This window comes from Mugil cephalus, chromosome 13, assembly GCF_022458985.1.
Source record: "Mugil cephalus isolate CIBA_MC_2020 chromosome 13, CIBA_Mcephalus_1.1, whole genome shotgun sequence".
NCBI classification, from domain to species: Eukaryota; Metazoa; Chordata; class Actinopteri; order Mugiliformes; family Mugilidae; genus Mugil; species Mugil cephalus.
The window spans coordinates 12,391,556-12,412,514 of NC_061782.1; the positions used below are offsets into that span (position 1 = coordinate 12,391,556).

The window sequence follows — 20,959 nt, forward strand, 5'->3', positions numbered from 1 at the left end:
TAAATTTACCTTATCCCATTTGAATACATTTTAACGTATCGTGTAACTGACAGTTCAAGTCACATATGGAGATTTTATGCAGTGGATTACAGACAGAGTCCTAACTTTTCTCTCTGAGATTTTTTCAGTTGATGTCAAGTTAAATGTCAAATGATTTTACCAAAAGTTAAAAATTCCAGAAAAAGGTCCAAAGACTAACATGATGATGTGTCAGGACTCTACCACAGGAGCTGCCGTGTCTGAATATAAAATTAATCTAATGGAGTATTGCTGTATTGGATTGGACATCAGATCAGATTGATAGATACTTTATTTATAAAGTATATCTGAATATTCTGAAGACTGAACCTGTAGAACTCGAGAACTGCATCTCCACAATCACTATCCTCTTTATTTCATTCTGCATTTCTATGCACCCGAATCCTAAAAATCTAAATACATCTAAATACAATTCTTGTCATTGTTATATTTGTTGAAGCTGTCAAAAGTTTCCAATTTAACAATGCTGCAAACTGTTACTTTTTTTTTTACCTTTATTAGTCGCATAAATCACAAAACAAAACATACCTTGTGTTTGCTGTAAAAGTTCACTCACAGATTTCACAAAGCAAATGCCATAAATACAAAAGGAGTACTGAAATGTAAGAAATACAGTAGCAGTAGTCAAGTCAGTAATGGTGTTAAAGATGACCCCCAGGGAACTGACACCCAGTTGGGCACATGCTGTATAATTTTCTGTTTATATAAACAACAAAGAAAGCAAAATACTGTAGCAAATAATACATAGCATGAAGCGTAATATTTGAACACAGCAACTGATTAATTTAAAGCATACCTTCTTTTGAAACATGTTTTTTTCAACACAGTCCTTTTACAATTAGGGTTTACTGCAGAATCAGATAAACCAACACGGTGCACACCTCACTTTAAACCACTGACAAAATATCACACTTCAAAATGCCATTAAAGGTAGAACAACGTTAGTCCAGCAATTGTACAGTTGTGATGCGACCACCATTTAGGTTGTAGCTTGAAAGTCAGACGGAGTTGCTCCTGTACGGAGGAGGTACAGATGTGCGGGACACCTCCATGTGAACAGTGGACATGGGAAAGCGCTCACACTCTTCCTCTTGTGGCAAACAGCGGCAGTGCAGGAGGATCTCTCTCACCTCTTGGCGGAAGTTGGAGTTGAGGAATCCGTATATGATCGGGTTGATGCAGGTGGAGGACATGGCCAGCAGGTGGCAGAGGGAGAAAAGCAGGTTGTGGTGGCAAATCGGCAGAGCCTCCTGGTTCCAGTCTGACACCACGTTGAAGATGGTGAGCGGGAGCCAGCAGAGAGCGAAGGCTGTTATGAGAGCGACCAGCATGATGTTGATTCGACGGCTGTGGGCTATACGCTGGTTCTCTGGCGTCCTGGCACGGTCCAGCATGTCTTTGCGGCGGCGGAGGCGCACAAAAACTCTAACATAACACAGCAGGACCAACAACAGAGGACCACAGTACTGGAACAGTAGGAGCCATGTGGTGTAAGCGACCCTATGTCCCTGCGATGGCCAGTGCTCCACGCAGGCTTCCATGTGTGGAGAGGTGGGGACGTAAGAAAAGAGGGAGCGGTATGAATTTAGAAGCACAGATGAGTTTTTGAATGTGTAGGAGACAGGTTGAGTCGCAGATGCATTCAGATAAGACTGAGGAGAAGCTTGGTGATGCAGTGGCAGGATTACATTAGTATAGGGCTCATTTGTGAGCAGTTGAAAGGCCAAGAAAGGTGAAGAGGTGAAACAGGCCAGAATCCAAATTAGAGTGACCGTCGTGTAGGCCTGAGGAATGCTTGGTTTCCAGCCAGAGGGATTAATGATGAGCTGATGTCTTTCTAGAGCTATGAACACTAGAGACAGCACAGACACAGTCACAGACACACACTGGATGAAGGGCACCAACCGGCACAGCAGCGACCCAAACACCCAGTGGTCCATGAGTGTGTATATGACAGTGAAGGGGAGGCAGAAGACGCACACCAGAATGTCAGAGAATGACAGATTGCAAATGAAAATGCTGGTGACATTGATTTTTTCTCTGCGACGGGTGATGATGCAAATGAGACCCATGTTCCCCACCAGCCCCAGCACCATTGTCACACTGTACCACACCACTAGACATGCTGTGAGGACAGAAGACATATGGCACTGCTCATCCTGGTCAATGACGGATAGGTCTGAGAAGAGCTGGGTGTTATTCCCTAGCCACTCTTGCACAGACTCGTGCCCGGCTCGTTCCTTCTCCCGTGACAGCGAATATTGAGAGCCGGAGCTGTTGAAGACGAGGGGCAGCGGCGACGTTGACAAAGAAGACTGGCTCGTGTTGCCACTCAAGGACATCTCACCAGGACTTCAGTGTCGCCAGGCACCTGGATCAAACCATCCATCCCAGTCCTCTGAACACGAGCATCTGAGACAAAGCACAGAGGGAGACACAGAAAGAAAAGTTTTTTCACCGAGCGCAATTACTCTTAAAGGTCAATGGAACTGTTCAGGGAGAAAAACACAGGGTGAAGGAAAGCTGGGAAGCGGATCCTTTGCCGGAGGAGGGAAAAAAAAGCCTATGAGGGGACATTTACCTATTACTCACTGTGAAAAAGCAACGTCTCTGAAGCTAAGTTACCTTGAAATGTTACACGGATATTCAAGGTCTCCAGAGGATGAATCTGAAAGATCATGGTAATGTCCTGACATTTTATGTGTGAAAAAAATCTACTGGATAGACTGTCTTAAAATAGGGTTTTGACATTCAGTTAGCAGCCTTACACTTTAAAGTGAGATGACATGCACGTTCGCACAGGCATGGTGAGATAATTGCATACATCCTGTCTTGCGAGTTAGACTGATTACCCCCAAAAGGCTGTTCTCAAAAGTATTATACACCATAAAAAGGAAAAAGACGTGTACAATTTTACCAAAGATGATTTTTCTTTAGTGCCATTATATGGATTAGTGCTGGTAAGACTTTGTCTCACAATCAGATTTTTTATTTAACCCTTTTAAGATGTGGTACTTTTCAGTTCCCTGCGCACAAATCCTGCAGTCAGGTTTCAAGGCTGAACATAATAGCTTAATGACAGTAAAATTACTATGCTTTAGACTAGAGACTCATACTTTGCATGTGCACAATAAATGTCGTTGAACGTCAAAGTGAAAGGGCATGACATTGTCAGAAAACTAAAAATGGATTCTAGCTCCCACCCCTGAAACCTCTGTCGTGTGCTGTGAAAACCAACATCGCAAAGAAAATGGGACTGTCACTTTCCATTAACAGCACACACACTTAGCTATCAGTCACTTCACACTGCATCATTACTAACCCATTCTGTCAGTGTGTTGAGTGAGCTGCAGGCAGGGTGGCACAGCATTGATCATCCTTTGTTCGGGGAGGACCGGCGAGCGCAACGTCACGAAATAATCCCATGCAAAAAGCAGTTGCAACAAAGAGGAGGAACCCAAAACAGCAGCAAGGCAAAAAAGAGGAAAAATTGCCCGGTAATTGGCACATTTGAACCTGTCGTATGCAGTATGTGAAAATGATGTGCCACTGTAGGGTGCACATCCAGCACCTAGTTGTGTCATTGTAATGGCCCAAATCCACAGCAAAATACAGTAAGGAACACAGTAACCTGGGTCTCTTTGGTCCTTAATATTATTATTTTCTGCTTCTTCAAAGTGTCCTTCGTCTCTGGGAACCTAACACAAAAATGGGAGAACGGTTGTCCGCCACCTGTCTTGATCCACTTCACCTTGATTTTTTTTTCCCCCCAAGGCTGCAGCACACATGCCTTTTCTTGTATGATATATATATGTTTTTATCATGTTCGCAAAGTCCATGGGTATCAACTAGCGCAATCCTGTAGCTCTGAAAAAGTGCATCATCTTTTTCTTAAATGAGTTATATTGACTGCGATAGGCTGATGAGATGAGATGAGATGAGATGAGATGAGATGAGATGAGATGAGATGAGATGGGCTATATTGAAAATAAATGTGTCTGACTATAAAAATGACAAGGAGGCAGCTTTACAGAGAAACATAGAGAAAACCAGTCTCTTAATACCCCATTGTGCATATACTGTATCTTACCTACTTGTGCTAAAAGTGTACTGAAAATCACAAATTGCTCCTTTTGCTTTAGATTTAATTTTAACATTATCACACCCGTACCACCACTTACTAAACTCCATCGTGGGCATATGATAATTAGCATTTTCATAAACGTCCTCTGTATTTAGAAACAATTTTCTCTCCTTTTACCTCCTGCCTGTGGAGGATGATGGTAACAGCAGGGACTATGCAGAGTGCTCAACCTGAGATAATGACATAAGGCTTATTGCTTTCTGTTGGGGCTGTCAGGAATCGCGAGTAATACCTCTCAAGACACTGCCGCTTCAAATATCGACACGAGATTGTTTTTCTTCCCATTCGCCGCCCCCCCCAAAAATATGCAACATTTATGCAAATCAGGTGTACATTTTCCACTGGGTTGGGGGGTGGGGTAGAGAGGTCCACCCCCGAGGTTTGCTGCAGAAATTACAAACATGTTCTCAGAGATGCCTACTGTCGAGTGCTACTGTTTCAGCTCATTGAAAAGAAAACCCTGATCTACAAGCTTACAGCATAACTGAATAATTAAAGTCTTCCCCAGGTAAAAAAAAAAAAAAAAAAAAAAAATCCTTACTGTGTTCAGTACACCATTAATGTGTTTGAAAAAAAAAAGGGGAAAAAAAAAGGACTCACGTGAGGGGTTGGCGGGAGAAAGAGTTTCTGTGACGCCAAGGTGATGGAAAGAAGCGACGCTCCGAACAGGTGTTGATCCACAGAGATGAGAGTTGGAGAAGGAGCTGAACATCATAGCAACCAGAACATTTCTGTCAGAGACAGGAGCGAGGGGAGCGCAGCTATAATTGGGCTGTTACAGTAGAGCCCTTTGGGTGCCAGGGACCCTCTGAGAGCCGAGCTCTGCTGTCACACAGTGGCGAATTTATTCAATTACATCCTGGAAATGACACCTGCTGCAAGTGATGAAAATGAGCAGACAGGACAAAGCGGAGTCGGAGCAGGCTTTAACTTTATTGCAGCTGAAATTTAAAAACATGTCAAGTCAGACTGAAAGAGAAAGGTTGATTTAGTCTTTCTTTATTGGCATGTTGCACACAGGATGAACTAGAACATAAAACTGTTGTTTTACGGTTGTCCCTGATGTGCACGGTTTTCTTTGTGGTGCGTTCAAACAGGGTCGCAATCTTTAGCTTTGTCGGACTTCTGCACCATTCTGGAAGAGCAGGTCGCCTTATCTACGACCAGCTCACACTCTTCAGGAACCTCCACGGTGTCAGCGTCGGGGATCCTGAGATGAAAAACAGAAGCAAAATCGATTTGCTTTCCGAGAACCATTTTATACAAATCACTGATAAAAGCGATCATCGATGGGAGTAGGAGTTCAGACAAAGGGGAGGTTATTGTAATAGAAGAGGATAATAATAGCCTTATTATTTTAAATGAGCAGGATTCAGTGTTTTATTTGACCTCTCACCTCAGATTCATATTTTATTTAAAATCTACCTCACTAGCGGCTGATCAAAAAGCTGCGCTATACTGGTTCAATAATAGGATTTTCTCTGTGTCGGAGCTTTCTTTTATCATTAAAAACTCAACTATGTTAATTCAGACACTCAAAGACACATAAATCCTTTATTATGTATGAGCGAGTAATTGCATTCCCTCAAGAATCATCTCCGAACATACGGTCTTTGAATCATTGGTCTGGAAGAACTGTCAGCTTCAAATTCATAGAGGCTGCTGATACAATAGTTAAGATGGATGGACATCTGTTTTCATACATTTCATTTTAACATAGAGAGCGTGTCCCAGTTATTAGGAGAAAATAATCCTAATAGGGACACACTTCTTTAAAACCGAAACATTGTTAAAAAATAAATAAATGAAAGCATCAGTAGAAGTAAATAATGACATTAAAAAGGGAGATCTTACATGTTACAGCAGCTCAAACCCTCCTTTGAACAAAAGCACTGTTTGCAGTCTGTCACCCACTCAGAGCCAAAATCACGCTGCTTTCCGTCCTTGTCCACGCACCCTACATGTAAAGAAAGGCAACCGCAGGTCAGAGGAGCTGCTGATGCACTTGTCACGCTCTGATAAATGTGCCGCAGCAACAAATTACGAGTGAGTGTCGCTTGATTTGTGCCTAGGTGTGGTTTTGATAAGATCTGAGTCAGCTGGCAGGTGTTGAGTAAACACAAAGCACTTAGACGGGAGAATATGCTAATTTGTCCAGCATCAGTCGAACACAGAGAACAATTTCCTCTTCCCGAAATCTTCTATTTTAACTCTACAGGTTTCTGTCAAGTGATTCACCTTTCGGAGGGTTGTTTACGTCTTTGATTGTCAACTCCTCGAAGAAGCAGTCAGAGTGACACAGAACAACCAGACCGAGCAGAAAGACGAACACCTGGAGAGAAGCCTGAAAGTACAAGACATCCATAAACATGTACGTTTTACAATCACTGTAGTACATTTATGTGTTTTGTCTAAATTCGCTCAATTCAGTATACAATTAGGTCCACATATATTTGGACAGTGACACAAAGTTTGTTATATTAGCTGTGTACCAAAAATTGTTAAAGATACAGTTATATAATATATATGGGATTAAATTTGCAGGTTCACAGCTGTACGTTGAGGGTATTTACATCCAAATTGGAGGAAGGCTTTAGGAATTAAAGCTGTTTAATATGTATCTGCCTCCTTTTCAAGGGACCAAAAGTATTTGGACGGTTGACTCAAAAGCCGTTGCATGGGCTCAGTGGGTCATTCCTTCATTAATTCTTCATTATTTAAGCAAGTAAAATATTTGGAATTGATTCCAGGCAGGATGTTGTTGCTTTGAATCCACAACATGCAGTTGAAGGAGATCTCAGTAAAAGTATAACGGACCACCCTTAGGCTGAAAAAGCTGTCAGAGAGATAGCCAAAATGTTAGGAGTGGCCAAATCAAATCAACAGTTTGGTACATTCTGAGAAAAAAAGAAAAGAAGAGCACACTGGTGAGGTCAAGAACTCAAAAAGGCCTGGACGTCTATGGAAGACAAAAGTGGCGGATGATCACAGGATCCATGGTGAAGAAAAACCTCTTCACAAAATCCAACCAAGCCAAGAACACTTTCTATAAAGTAGGTGTATCAATATTGAAGTCTACAATAAACAGGAGACTCCCTGACAGCAAATACAAAGGGTTTACCACAAGGTCCAAAGGTCCAGATGAAACTACGATCACATACTTCAAAAGCATCAAAGGAGTTTTTTTTTTTTTAAGGCTAAGAAGTGGAATATTCTCCAGTGTCTGAGTCAATCACCAGAGCTAAACCCAATCGAGCTCCATTTAATTTGCTTAATGCAAAACTTAAGGCAGGAAAACCCACAAACAAGCAACAACTGAAGACCGTTTCATTAAAGCCAAGTAAAGCTAGTAAAGCACCACAAAGGAGGAAACAAAAACAAAAACCTGAGAGTGTGCTTCTTGCATTGCCTCTCAGTTGTTTCATTTCAAATCCAATGCGATAGCACAGAGAGCCCAAATCATCAAGACTGTGCCACTGTCCAAATATTCCTGGGCCTAACTGTTTCATCTTAAGAGGTCCTTAAGCCTGTCAGGAAGTTTTCCTTTCACATGCTGTCATTGTAATACGAACAGCTTAGACAGACTTTATTCATCCACGAGGGAAATTGCTTGGTCTCAGTGGCTCAGGTGCACATAAAAAACACTCTTGAGAACGACCAGTTTCATTCGGTAAAACAGACTAAAATGCGCCTGAAATTATTTCCCGCAGTGTAGATGAAAATAAATAATAAAAAAAAGTAAGCATGCAAATTACTTGATTTAAAAATAAGAATAATTTTATTTAGTCTGCAGAAGATTTGTATCTCTATACTATACTTAAATAAAGTAACACCACCACCACTACTTTTCTACAATTAAGAACTTCCTTTTTTCATTAAAACAGTTAAACTGTCGCATGAAGCTACAAAAAGCACTTCTTAATTTCCACATATTACATCTAAACTACAGCTGCTACGCTAATTATAAAGTTAAAATACATACCATATTCAGATCTGATGTGGCCCAGTCAACCGGAGCTTATGCGAGATGTCTGTAATCGAGGCTTATATATTAACTTGTGCACCGCTGCATATCTTTGTAAGCGATATTTGAATGACAACTTTTTATCAAATATTTGTTTTAAGGTGGGAAACATCCTGGCTCGATTTTAAATTGACGGCACACCTCTTTTGTTCTTTAAGTCATTTTTTATCTCCCACGCACGCAACGTGAACGTTCACACAGGGAAGTTTAGCAAAGCAACAATCAAAAAAGCCCGAAACTTAACCAGAGTTTTCCTCATCTGTAAACTTTTATTCCTTAGCCAAAAGGCAGACATAGATTACTTGCGGCGAAATAAGGCCACGCATCAAAATATAAAGTTTAGATCAGCCATGCTATAGTAAACAATACTCTGGAAAAGTGGTTACCCGACGGCTGTCATAATAGAACGTTATTTTTTTGTAAAATGCAAAACAGGACAATTCAATATATTTCTATATTGATTAAATAATTTACATTCTTTAAAAAAAAAAAAATCATTGGCAAAATTAAACATTGCAATAAACATTTAAATATTTGGTTTAGTTCAGAAGCTGTATACCACCCCGAATGTGAATTAGTGCAAGTGAAGGAAATTATTATCTTTTTCTTTAAGAGAATGAAACTGAGTTTTTTCCGTAGATAGGGGGAAGTGTTGTTTTTCTCTTTCAGATCAGCAGCAAGCAAACAAGTGTATAATCTTTCCACAAAAAAAAAAAAAAACAATCACTGCGCGACTCAGAGCCGCGTGAAACCTGATCAGCTCTTTGCTGCACTGTAAATATTAAGTGAAGCTAGCAACCCAAACCTCCAGTGATCCGTAAACATCCCATAAGTGGAAGCCAAGAATGATAAAGTGATTCAGATAAAGCTAAATAAATCTCCAAGAAAGAAAGATGCTAGAGTGCAATTAAGTTTAAAGGAACTGTTAAGAGAAATACAATTAATGGATTTCTGATTCCACGGGAACCTGCTAAATATGAATGAACGGCTAAAAGCAGGTTAGCTTACATGAGCACTAAGACCTATCTAGCTGGTTTCTATCCAAAGCTAAAAAAAAATAAGAAAAAGAAACTATCCATTTATCAGCTACCCTAAAACTGTTGTGCTGTTGTATTTGATACACACAAAAACTCAAGTTTAAATATAGTACGTTAAGAGCAAAGGTAGTTTTGAGAGGCGCACTGCAGTGTTGTTGTCGTCACCTAAGTTTCTGTGCAAATTAATAAAATGTTCTTGAGGTTACAGGTTGTGTACATCCAAACAGAGCCAGACCAGCTGCACTGTATCTCCCTGTTTCCAGTCTTTGTGCTAAACCAGGCTATCCCGCTGCTGCCTGTAGCTACAAATTTAGCATACAGAGGCTATACTTCTCATGTAACTGCATAGGAGGAAACATATTTCTCAATTCTTTCCTTTAAACATTAGAGACGAACAAGACAAAGATCATTCATTTTCACAAATGAGAGAAGGAAACTTGCGCACAATAAATTAAAACGGTTTCTCATTGAGGCATCAATACGTAGTCCACGGACGTTGCAGACGCTGATCTCGATGAAAATTCTTCATCCGATCAGAGTTTTCATGAAGGCAGGTTTGCTGAAGGGCCAGTTGTACTGGTTGGGGACGGGTCCGTTCACGTTGCACTCAAAGAAGGAGAACATGGGGAACCAAATGCGCGCCCTGCGGCTGTGCTGGTAGGCGCGCGTGTTGGCTAAGGTGTGGTAGTAGAGGAAGAGGCGAGTGGTGATGTAGAAGGCGATGAAGACGTCGATGGAGTAGTGCTCGTGAGCTGCTAGGATGAAGAAAATCCCAAACAGGTTCAACACCCAGGAGATGGTGTGGATGAGGTTCCAAGTTCGTGGCGTGTCTGAAATCGAAAGAAAATTATTAGTCTGGTTATATTCGAAATGTTTCTTCTTGTATTCAAATCCAAAAGCCAGACTCAACATTATATTGGCGCTGCTGTTTATGCTGAGTACATACACCATCCTTCTATGATCGATTTGCATACCTAATTTGTATGAATCTGCAGTCGTAAACAGCCCCAGACAAATGCAGCATTTATTCCTGCTTGACTAATGTTTGCGCAAAGCTTTTTATGGAAATTACTTTTCCTTTCAAAAAAAATAAAAAATTATACATAGTGACGCACTGTTAGTAATTTATTTCTTCAGTAGTAACCAAGGGGTTTCAGAGCTGAGTGCCACAGTCAGAGGACACAAGCACAGATAGATGGAACAACAACACTGTTGGTCTCTAATAGAAGTCATACGTCGGTCAGTGAAGGCAAACAAACGGTTGAAACACTCACATTCAGTCACAAAAAAGTTGAGCAATGTTATGACAACAGTGTGCCCACTGAACATGTAGTCTCCGCAGGTTTGGACGCCCGTCAGGGTCATCCCAAATCCACTCCAGATCGCCAGGGCCCTCTGTATCTTTCCCCAGGAATCATATGTCTGGGGGAGAAAAACAGAAGAAGCAATGACTCACGCTGTTAATCTCGGTGGCAGCCGTTCATTAGTTATCACGGAGGTTATATTGAGTCAGGAGCTGAGCTGCTGCGACACTGCCGACGGCTACGATAAGCACCAGCTACTCCTGGCGGGTAAATGCGGTTATCTAATCTTCGCAAAATCTGATGAGCGGCTCCCACCTTGCTGGCACATTTCAGGTGCTGCCCAGGCACCGACAGCGAGGTGACGAACATGGTGCAGCAGCGGAGCAGGAACACAGTTCCCATCAGAGAGCACAGCCGTCTGAAGAGAATGGACCTGAAATAGAAACAAAACAAGGTTTGGAGTTGTTACTTTAACCTGCTCAGAATATTATTTCATAACTTTCAAATAAAGGGCGGTGTAATGTGATGGGAGCAGCTGGGACTGGGACAACCTGTGTTTGTGAAGGAGCAGGATGAGCAGCAACATGTAACACAAGATGACGCCACAGGCTTCGGCCATTGCAAAAGCCCAAGGGATTCTGGGCACGCTGTCAGAGTACAAAAAAAACATCTGTCTCAGCACGTAGATTAGATATGACAATGTGCATGTGAACTGTTGTAGTTCAGGTTGCTCAACAAGAGCAGGGATATTCCTTTACATATTTCCTGAGATTATCAGTGAAAAACACGCAGGGTCTATACCTGTCCAGGAATATGTCAGGCAGGGGTGGGTACGTCCTCATGTCGGGGACTCGCTCGTGTACGATGACCATGACAAAAGATGTGAATCCAAACACACAAAACACATATATGCAACTGATGACCGTCTTCCACAGCTCCGGGTCCAATCTGCCGGCTAGCTGCTGTCTACACCTCCCGTTGGAGTGTGTGTGACACAGAGCCAGTCCTGAACCGTATCCAGGTCTGCTGCCATTCCTCTGCCGCAGTTCAGTCCCATTACACAAGCGATCACCTCCATTAAACCTCCTGTCAGCTTCGTCACAGCTCCACTCGGCCCCCGCGGCGCCCAGCGGGAGCCCAGCAGGAAGAACGTCTGAAGGCTGCAGGCCCAGCTCCTCCAGCTGGGCTTGGTTTTGTCTCTGGAGCCGGCGCAGGGCTATGGTTAGCCTTTTGATGTCTCCCAGCACGGTGAGTCCCAGAGGGGGGCACCGCAAGTCGGCCTCAGTCAGAGCCAGCAGACTGGGGCCGTCCAGGCGGTGCTGCACGCAGAGTAACTCCACATACTTCCCGAAGCCTTCTCCCTCCAGCCACTCGGCCACCTGCTTCCAACTCCAGGCGCTCACCCGGTCCTCTTGCGGTGCCATGCCGCTGCAGACACACACAGAAACACAGGGAGATGTCACCAACACATGCATACTGATGATGTGACTGGTCAAAAGAGATTCTTTAACATTCGAGTGAAGTCACTTGAAGTCACCACTGCATCCGTCAGTCTCATTGTTCAAATGTAAAAAAGCCACAGTTGTGACGTGTGGATTGATGCTGAAATATCAATTCTTCCGATACCAGGTGTTTATGCTCTAATATCGATTCTCAAATCACAATATCGATACTTTCGGTGCGTCGATCATTTGAGGTAATGTAGGAACGCAGTCGAAAGTAACTAAACTATTGAGTTGTGACAACACAGCGAAGCTTGTGAAACACCACAAACGCATAATACGAGGCATTAGCTCTTAATAGTTAAACAATCATTTATTTTAATGGTCATATTATTTTTTTATTTTTATTTTTTCAGTGTTTAAAACAGCATTTTCACATATTTTGTCTGATTGTTTCCTCTGATGTTTTGTGTTATTTGTGAAGCTATGATTCAAATACACTCCCTTTTTAGGTTCACAAGACACATTAGGGTGTATTTGCAGAAAGTGTCGTTATCGGAATCGGTATCGCCGACACTAGCCTGAATTTTACCCAGTATCGTTTCAGAAATCGGTGGTATCGAACGTCGCTACAGAACAACTAAATTTGGATGCTATTTAAACCCGACCACTTGGCACTTGGCTGTTTGAATGACCCAGGGTGGTCTTGTTCAATTCTCAGCTAAGAAAAATCCTCGATTACTATAAAGATTGTAGCTGATTAACCAGTAATGGCTGTCATTTGTTTTATCTGCAGATAACTTTATATAAGTGCGCGTGATTAATTTCCTTTTATTTCCTTCATTAATCTAAAAACAACAGTTAAAACTGTCAATCAAAAACTGACCCTTTCATCCAGCAGTGCTCAAACTGCAACACTAGTCTCTACTGGTTTTGAAACATTAGTTTCACAACATTCATATTTTATAGTCTTTATTAACAATGAACTTTTCATTATACTAAATATTAGTGTTTTTTTAATGACATAACAACACAGACGATTAAATCACTATGACCGCATACATTTAGTACTGGATCAGTCTACTATAAGGCAGCTTGATTGTGCTTTTATTAGACGTGACAATACACTACACACTGCAGGCTACTCAGCCCTATTGCATCATCTGCGCTCAGGTCAGTGACTGTAGAGCGGAGCAGTATGCGCCCTGTTCCACACAAAGCAAGCAAACGTGAAACAAACAGAAAGTCAGCCTGAGCGTAAACATCCTTTCCGTTCCACGTGTGTCATTAAGAAAATAATAAATCACCAACCGTCAAAGTTTTTCCACGGTGCAGGCGGAGCATGTTTCGCTCCTACACACACTCAGGGGAAAATGAATCACTCGGTTCCGACTTTTTGTTCTAAGTTTTGCCCTTTGACCTTCTGATAAGCTCGCCACAATGCTGCTCGCCCTGGACTCACTGCTGCTCCAAAGGTCTACAAGGCTCAACCAACACGACATGAATGTGACCAGTAAATCACCCAGGTAAGTGGTTTCAGCTATCGGTGATGACACATCACCGCTTTGGCGGCACCAGGTAGTCTTATTAAGTCTATAATGGGGAACCAATAAACGCTGATGATTATTTACATTCTAGACCAATTACTTTCCACGTGAATCAATAACCCGTGGAAAGTGAAATTACCTAGAGTCCAACCGTCAATGTGAATTATGTCAAACCAGCGGCGCAAAGCTAATAAAAAGTTTCTTTTACTGAAAGAAACAAAAGCAGATCATCCTCTTTGGAAGTGACTGACTTAATTATGAGTCCACTGATTAGTGAGCAGATGGGCACAAAACAAACTGCCAACAACTCTGACTCATTTCTGTTTTTCGAGCAAAAAAGTGTTGAATCTTTGCTCATTTGAAACGGAAAGCAGATATTTGTTTTAGGTTTAACATAACAAACAAGTTAACTGATGGATCACGAGAATAAAACCAAAATTAACTGATATTAAAAAATAACCGTGAGCTGCTGGGGAAGTCCCAAAAAAATGCCCCAAAATGAAAATCTAATAACTGTCGACATTTATCATTACAGCCCCGTCCAGCACAAAGGATCCGTTGAAGCAAACAGCCACTCCCGAATGAAACATCTCGCGACCCCAGCACATGAGGACATTTATTGGTGATGAGTGATGTTGACGAATCGAACTAGAGCGTCTGAGGTGATCAATGCAAAAACCGGTACGCGTCTAAAGTAACTCACCGAGGCAGCTGCTGCTGTGTTCCCTCAAAGAGAGATCTGTTATTTTTAAACTAGTGCCTAGCTTTTGCTGGCAACATCCTGCGGCTTCTCCGCACCGTGGCTTTACTTGGGGATTCATAAGTGCCATGTCAGCTTGTTTGGCTGGCTTACAGTGAGTCACAGTGAGCAGGGACACACAGCTGTGAGAGAGAAAGCCCTTCAGTGTGTGTGTGTGTGTGTGTGTGTGTGTGTGTGTGTGTGTGTGTGTGTGTGAAAGACAGTTTGACAAAGGGCTCATAGTCTGTTCACCAAAAGGCAACAATGTAACATCGGACTGCAACATTTCAGCATCAGCTCGGCTGGAAATGAACTACACAAACACACATAAACACAAAAAAAGTGAACGGTGACATGTTCACTTCAGAACAAACAAGCCACGAGAAGTTCATACTGTTGTTTCAAAGTTACTTTAAAAGATTAGAGGTTGTCATAGATTCTCTTACCAGAAATCAATGGCTCCTGTGTTCTCAGAGGGTTCGGTTGAGCTGTCTGTCTCCACTCGCAGGAGTGTTTCACCACCAACATGCTTCTGACAACTAGGCAACATCAAACAGGAAGAGATAGTAATGAACAACAGCAGCAGCAAAGAAGATCTCGTGGCCTCATGCGGGGCTGCTGCCTAAAGCACACTGACATCTGCTGGCCACACTCAGCACCCAGCGTGGATCAGGTGATGGGTCATGTTTCTCCAGATCTCAAATAAGCACCTTTAATGATATGGTTCAAATTTTAAACCAGTTACGCAGAGTGAACCAGAGTGGACGTTCGGGCCGAGGGGGCGGTGGTAAAAGAGCACCACCTGTTTTTGACAATCAAAGGCAACAGATTGAGTTTTAGGGAAAGAACGCAACAGTTTACACACACACACACACACGCACAAGCTGGACAATGGCCTGTGCGAAGTCATCTTCTGACGCTGTGACAGGAGAGAAATGTGATACACAAGACTCCGAGCAGAGGCATGTGATTGACACAGGCTCAGGAGAGGAGGAAAAGCTCACATGCGCGACGGGGGACCTAGAGAGGACGAGGGAGATCCCGACTCTCCAGGAGCTGGAGGAGATTTTGCATTCGGCTCCGCGCTCCTGTCGCCATGGAGACGAGGTGTGGCCTAACCTGTTCCTGGGAGACATGTGAGCGCCCCACGCTGCATTTAAATGCACGCGCACAAGTGTGGATTTGTTACTAATTGTAGCGTTGTTCGTGCCAGGTTTATGTCTCATGACAAATTCGGACTCTACAGTCTCGGCATCACTCACGTGCTGAACGCCGCGCACGGTAAGCTCTGCTGCAAGGGCAGCGACGATTTCTATGGGACCACAGTGAAATACTACGGAGTCCCTGCCAATGACCTGCCCACATTTGACCTCTCACCTTATTTCTACCCCGCTGCCGAGTTCATTCACCAGGCTCTGACGTCAGGAGGTAGAGCAAGCTGGAGTTTCACTACAGATGACACTATTACAATATATTTGATGTATATATACTTTTTGTGTGTGTGTGTCTTTTGTGATTTTCAGGGAAAGTTTTTGTGCACTGCGCTGTGGGTGTGAGCCGTTCAGCTGCCTTGGTCCTGGCCTACCTGATGATTCACCACCACCTCAGTCTTCTGTCCTCGATACGCATCTTGCAACAGAAGCGCTGGATTTTCCCTAACAGAGGCTTCCTGAGACAGCTCATAGGCCTGGACCGGAAACTGCAGGAGTCACATTTGTCAAAATAACACAAACCAAATAATGGGATTAATTAATAAAAAAACACTTCCTCTGAGTACAAGCTAAGACCATTTGTTCCATTCACCACATGTATAAACTAAGATATGTCCTCCTCTGGTGTGACCTCAATGGCGACAGGGAGAGTTCCCATCCATTCCCCTCCGGGTATTTGGCATCAGTGAACAGACCAATCAATGCAACATTAAATAACTCCACATCCAGTGCGAGAGCACACACCGAAACACAGAGAGCTAATTTTGGAGCCGTGCAGCATTCAAACCACCACCTGCTCATGCCTCTCACTGAGCTCTATGCTCGGATGGTGTAGGGGTTGTGGGCACAGACTGCAGAAGCAGCCAGTGGGTCTGTTTGGAGGAGCACTCCGTGTGCCGGGGAGAATGTCAGGGAGCAACAAACGACAGGACCTGGTGCTCATTAAAGAACTGGAGCTCATCTTGGATTCCTGCGCGCTAGAGCTTACACCAGTGGATGAAGTCTGGCCCAACCTGTACATAGGAAATGTGTGAGTGTCTGGTTTTCCTGAGCACTGCAAGACAGGAATACATTGTTTTAGAGAAGTTATGTAACTGGGTACATTTAATGAAATGTTGACAATTGTTAAGTTGAATAAATAGTGAGGTTTCTGCTTTATTTCTTTTTTCCTCTTTAGAGCTGTAGCGCAGAACAGGAAGACATTACACAAGCTGAGCATCACCCATGTCCTGAACGCAGCACACTCCAAGCAGGGCAGCATCGGAGACCAGAGTTTTTACGGGACCACCTGCGTTTACTTGGGCATCCCAGCGGAGGATTCAGACCACTTTGACCTCAGTCAATACTTTAAATCTGCAGCTGACTTCATACATAAAGCTTTAAAGAACAAAGATGGTAACGTAAATGCGACATCTCACTGTTCCACTAAGATTTGTCACGTTTTCTTTATTTTTTATTCGTGTTTTTTTTTCTGCCATCCTTCTCCACAGGAAAAGTGTTGGTCCACTGCATCATGGGCGTGAGTCGGTCGGCCTCTTTGGTCCTGGCATACTTGATGCTGCGGCAGCGTCTCTCCCTGAGAGACGCTCTGAGGCACATCATTCAAAAACGAGCCATTTACCCCAACAGGAACTTCCTGTCCCTCCTCCTCAAGCTGGATGATCATCTGACACGAAGGAGGAGGTTGTGTCCTCTCCTCTGACATCTTTCTTCTCTCTTTCTGGTCCTTCATTACATTTACCGTTCTTCATATGAAACCCTCTCCACCCCTGTCTAATCAGCGATGTATTTTAAACTTTATAACTTGTCTCGCAATGCGGTTAGATGTGTGAGTGTGTGCGGTGACATTTGAATTCCCATTTGTATTTCTTTCCTTGCACAAATAATGTGTGGGCACAGCAGCACCAGCAGCAGCTCCTGTTCTAATGTTGTATTATTGTAAATATCCACGTACTGCCATGTGTTGTTTTACATATTCAAAGTACATTCAAATATAATCTATCAGTGTTCCCAGTCACGTTCACAGTCTTTGTAAATACCTTATGATTATGTTCTTATGTTCATTAAAACCACTTCATTGTATCTCATTGAAATTGAAATTTATGCACATCCCATTTTTGAGCAGGACTTGAAGAGGGTGCTTAATAAGACGCCCTGTTGTTGTTCTTCCTTTAATCTCTGAAGCAAGAAGACATATCTTCTCTCCTTGAAAACACCTTCCACTCTCTTGATTAACATACGTCGTGTTAACTACTGCCTTTTCATTCTGATAAAAGTAAGATTTCAGAATTTTCATAATTAAGCTACAAAGCGGACATATAAATACACAAATGATGAGCTTGTAATTAAAGAAATGATGGATGAAGATTTCTTACAAACGGTCACTGACGCACTTTACAGTTATCTTAAGTAGCACTTATTTTTCTTTAAGTACGTTATCCCTGAAGTCAAGGGGGCTGGTTTCTTTTTTGTTTATTATCAAAATGCAAAGAACACAACAACGCATCCTTCCACATCGACACAACGGATTCAACTAAAGTTAACAAATCACTGGTGAATGTCGCTGACAGTTCTGATCGTAGAGCAGCAGTGTCACTCTGCACCCGGGTGGGAAAGGAGAGACGTGTGTGTAGGGGGGGTGGTGTTGCATAACAGCCTGCAGTCATCATGGAAACAAATGTGGTAATGTTAAAGTCCACAAGCTAATGCCGCATTGTTGTTCATAAGAATAAAGCTTCTGGCATGCAGATTAAAGGTGTTTTAAATTGCCCTAAACTGCCAGTGAATGCAGTCTGCAGGACGCGTTTGTCACTAATGAGTGTATGATTACAGAGTTATAAAAGGAAACGGGCTACGGTTGTGTTTGGGTGTGACAGTCTGTGAAGAAAGAAGAGCAGAGTCTGTGGGAGAGTGGCAGTTTTCACCGCCCTGAAGGGAGGTAAGCTTCATATGATTCAGAGTGGAAACAGGTTAGTTCTCTCACGTTCCCGTCATCTGTGGCTTTACTCACTGAAGATGAATGCGTGCGCTAAGAACACATGCTGGTGTGGCTTCCTGAGGAAAGATTATCGCGAGCTCTGCGGAGTGTGAAAAGGAGACAGTTTATAGATAACATTTCATTCAAAGTGGAGGATTAGTAGCCTTTGTGTGTGTGTGTGTGTGTGTCGCAGTATGTCGCTTAGGGATCCTCCCTACGAGCCGCCGTCTGTGTCAGAGCTGCAGGAGTTCCTGCTAGCAGACAGACGACCCACTGGACACGTCAATCAAGTCTGGCCTAACCTCTTCATCGGTAACGAGTAGGTTCCCACGCAACAGCATGCTCGCACAAGCATATAAATACATTGACTCATGGAGGAGTGAATGTGTCGTCGGGTTGTAGGGCGGCAGCTCGGGACAAAGGCGTCCTCCACAGCCTCGGCATAACTCACATAGTGAACGCTGCTCATGGACCTCCCAGCCCCGACCCCGGACCACGATTCTACGTCAACACCGGCCCCCGTTTCTATAGAGACATGACAGTGGATTACTATGGGGTGGAGGCTGATGATGCGGTGGAGTTCATCCTCAGTCCTTTCTTCTATCCGACAGCACGATACATCAGAGCTGCGCTGGCCATGGGAGGCAAGATTCACAGCCAGTGCCCACTCTAATGCTTTATGATGTCCATTTTTTTTTGTTAAGATTGTCATAAAGGCACTAAGTAAAAAACCAAACAACATGAGCTTTAGTTTGCCTAATCTACTGGACACAACACATCTGGTCCTGAAAGTAAAATCAAATATTCCTTTCCCAGGGAGGGTGTTCGTACACTGCCTGATGGGCGTGAGTCGCTCCGCAACCTTAGTGCTGGCCTTCCTGATGATCGTGGAGGGCCTGAGGCTGCAGGAGGCCGTGGCTGCCGTCAGGCCGCACCGAGACATCTGTCCCAACCCAGGCTTCCTGCAGCAGCTCCGCAGCCTGGACAGAAGTCTGGAGAGGGAGAGGAGGAGACGACAGCAGGCCAAAACACTGTAAAGAGCGCACTCAGACACACACAAAGCCATAAACAATCGACACGCGCACACGGACACACATTTCTATCGCTGTAGAGGGCACTTAGCCCCACTGGAGGAAACGCCGTCTCTGACAGAGCTGAGGGGAATTCTTTGGACAAACAGGAAGCCCCCGGCACCTGTCAATCAGGTCTGGCCTAACCTCTACATTGGAGACGTGTGAGTAAATAAAAACGCACGACATTCACCGCCATGAAATACTGCAGACAGATATTAAAATAAGTCTTGGTATGTGCTTGTAGGTCCGTAGCACGAGATAAAAAAGTCCTCTCCTCCCTGGGCGTAACTCACATACTGAACGCTGCGGCGGGTCGACACCGGATCAACACGGGTCAGCAGTTCTACAGTGACCTCGACGTGGAGTACCTCGGCGTGGAAGCTGCAGACCATCCGGAGTTTAACCTCCAACCTTTCTTCAGCTCTGCTGCACAGTTCATAGACGGTGCTCTGAAGAGAAATGGTCAGTGAGACGGAGAAATAACAGAAGGAAGTAATGTGTACGTTAACGGCTACACAAAGCTCCGTACTTCTTTATGAGAAGCTGTAATATCCACACTCCTGACACACAAACCACTGAAGTCAAAGAACTGAGGCATTGACGGGATGTTACAGACGTGTTTTACCATCTTGCGATGCGATTACTGAGCATCCGTTTATTGTTCCTCAGAGTTGAACGTTATCTCTTTACTGGAGAGCTGTCGGCTGCATAGAGTAATGTTGCAATTTCAGATCTTGTCTTGGGCTGCTCGTGAATGATGAAGCTTCTTTTTGTAATGCAACACATCCGAGGCCTATACTTGTTAAATTAATTACATGTTATCACAACCAAACTGCAGGTTATTTTAAGATTCGTCTTAAAAAGAGAGACGTGCTCACCTCTGTGTTTAACTCTTGTGTTAAATTAAATACACTTATTCAAGTTTTTTTTTTTTCCAGGGAAGGTGTTTGTTCACTGTGCTATGGGTGTCAGCCGCTCTGGAGCGCTGGTCTTGGCGTATCTGATGATCTGTCAGGGCCTGTCGTTAGTGGAGGCCATCATTGCCGTGCGTCTCAACCGAGACATCGGACCCAACACCGGATTTCTGGAGCAGCTCAGACAGCTAGAGCTGAGCCTCAGGATCCCAGAGGAGGAAAGAACTGAGAAGTCTTGACGCCGAACAAGCTGCTTCACTCATTCTCTCTTAACAATAATAATAATAATAATAATAATAATAAAAAGTTATCTGTGTGTCGTCTGTTACAAGGAAGTCAAAAACAACTAAATGCATTCAGTTTTATGTGTCCAGAAACAACTGCACCGACAGAGGCTCGCACCTGTCCACACATTAGTGACATTCCTCTGATGAGATTGATGCAACGAACCACTCTTGCAGATCCTCTTTTGCCTCCTGCTAAATTGTGTCTTGTGTTGAAGTGTGTT

At 43.4% G+C, this 20,959-nt stretch overlaps 6 protein-coding genes across 9 annotated transcripts; 3 read left to right on the forward strand and 3 right to left on the reverse strand.

The window, feature by feature from the left end:
* Positions 1 to 523: 523 nt before the first annotated feature.
* Positions 524 to 4,956, reverse strand: LOC125018751 (neuropeptide Y receptor type 1-like). The gene is made up of 2 exons (XM_047602998.1): positions 4,784 to 4,956; positions 524 to 2,451 (listed from the first exon to the last, which is right to left on the reverse strand). The coding sequence occupies exon 2, from the start codon at positions 2,379 to 2,381 to the stop codon at positions 1,038 to 1,040; it is 1,344 nt and encodes a 447-aa protein (XP_047458954.1). The 5' UTR covers positions 2,382 to 2,451; positions 4,784 to 4,956; the 3' UTR covers positions 524 to 1,037.
* A 141-nt stretch (positions 4,957 to 5,097) lies between these two features.
* Positions 5,098 to 8,317, reverse strand: si:ch73-288o11.4 (beta-microseminoprotein). The gene is made up of 4 exons (XM_047603011.1): positions 8,166 to 8,317; positions 6,422 to 6,527; positions 6,038 to 6,140; positions 5,098 to 5,393 (listed from the first exon to the last, which is right to left on the reverse strand). The coding sequence occupies exons 1-4, from the start codon at positions 8,166 to 8,168 to the stop codon at positions 5,273 to 5,275; spliced, it is 333 nt and encodes a 110-aa protein (XP_047458967.1). The 5' UTR covers positions 8,169 to 8,317; the 3' UTR covers positions 5,098 to 5,272.
* Positions 8,318 to 8,451: 134 nt separating this feature from the next.
* On the reverse strand, positions 8,452 to 14,853 carry LOC125018750 (sphingomyelin synthase-related protein 1-like). 2 transcript variants are annotated; one of them, XM_047602996.1, is made up of 6 exons: positions 14,723 to 14,853; positions 11,350 to 11,976; positions 11,100 to 11,195; positions 10,864 to 10,981; positions 10,519 to 10,666; positions 8,452 to 10,074 (listed from the first exon to the last, which is right to left on the reverse strand). In XM_047602996.1, exons 1-6 carry the CDS (start codon positions 14,824 to 14,826, stop codon positions 9,770 to 9,772), a joined length of 1,398 nt encoding a protein of 465 aa, XP_047458952.1. In that variant the 5' UTR covers positions 14,827 to 14,853; the 3' UTR covers positions 8,452 to 9,769. The 2 variants fall into 2 exon arrangements, with proteins under 2 accessions (XP_047458952.1, XP_047458953.1); XM_047602997.1 differs by lacking the exon at positions 14,723 to 14,853 and adding an exon at positions 13,302 to 13,462.
* Positions 14,854 to 15,167: 314 nt separating this feature from the next.
* On the forward strand, positions 15,168 to 16,016 carry si:ch211-223p8.8 (dual specificity protein phosphatase 13A family protein). The gene is made up of 3 exons (XM_047603009.1): positions 15,168 to 15,412; positions 15,490 to 15,704; positions 15,800 to 16,016. The coding sequence occupies exons 1-3, from the start codon at positions 15,168 to 15,170 to the stop codon at positions 16,000 to 16,002; spliced, it is 663 nt and encodes a 220-aa protein (XP_047458965.1). The 3' UTR covers positions 16,003 to 16,016.
* Positions 16,017 to 16,185: 169 nt separating this feature from the next.
* Positions 16,186 to 17,569, forward strand: zgc:153981 (dual specificity protein phosphatase family protein). The gene is made up of 3 exons (XM_047603010.1): positions 16,186 to 16,517; positions 16,665 to 16,882; positions 16,978 to 17,569. The coding sequence occupies exons 1-3, from the start codon at positions 16,306 to 16,308 to the stop codon at positions 17,187 to 17,189; spliced, it is 642 nt and encodes a 213-aa protein (XP_047458966.1). The 5' UTR covers positions 16,186 to 16,305; the 3' UTR covers positions 17,190 to 17,569.
* Positions 17,570 to 17,713: 144 nt separating this feature from the next.
* On the forward strand, positions 17,714 to 20,867 carry dusp13a (dual specificity phosphatase 13a). Of its 3 annotated transcripts, XM_047603004.1 has the most exons (7): positions 17,714 to 18,425; positions 18,658 to 18,783; positions 18,867 to 19,108; positions 19,281 to 19,497; positions 19,576 to 19,698; positions 19,782 to 19,999; positions 20,476 to 20,867. In XM_047603004.1, the coding sequence occupies exons 2-7, from the start codon at positions 18,659 to 18,661 to the stop codon at positions 20,688 to 20,690; spliced, it is 1,140 nt and encodes a 379-aa protein (XP_047458960.1). In that variant the 5' UTR covers positions 17,714 to 18,425; position 18,658; the 3' UTR covers positions 20,691 to 20,867. The 3 variants fall into 3 exon arrangements, with proteins under 3 accessions (XP_047458960.1, XP_047458959.1, XP_047458961.1); XM_047603003.1 differs by having other exon boundaries at positions 17,714 to 18,783; XM_047603005.1 differs by having other exon boundaries at positions 17,714 to 18,783; positions 19,782 to 20,036; positions 20,476 to 20,612.
* The last annotated feature ends 92 nt before the right edge of the window (positions 20,868 to 20,959 follow it).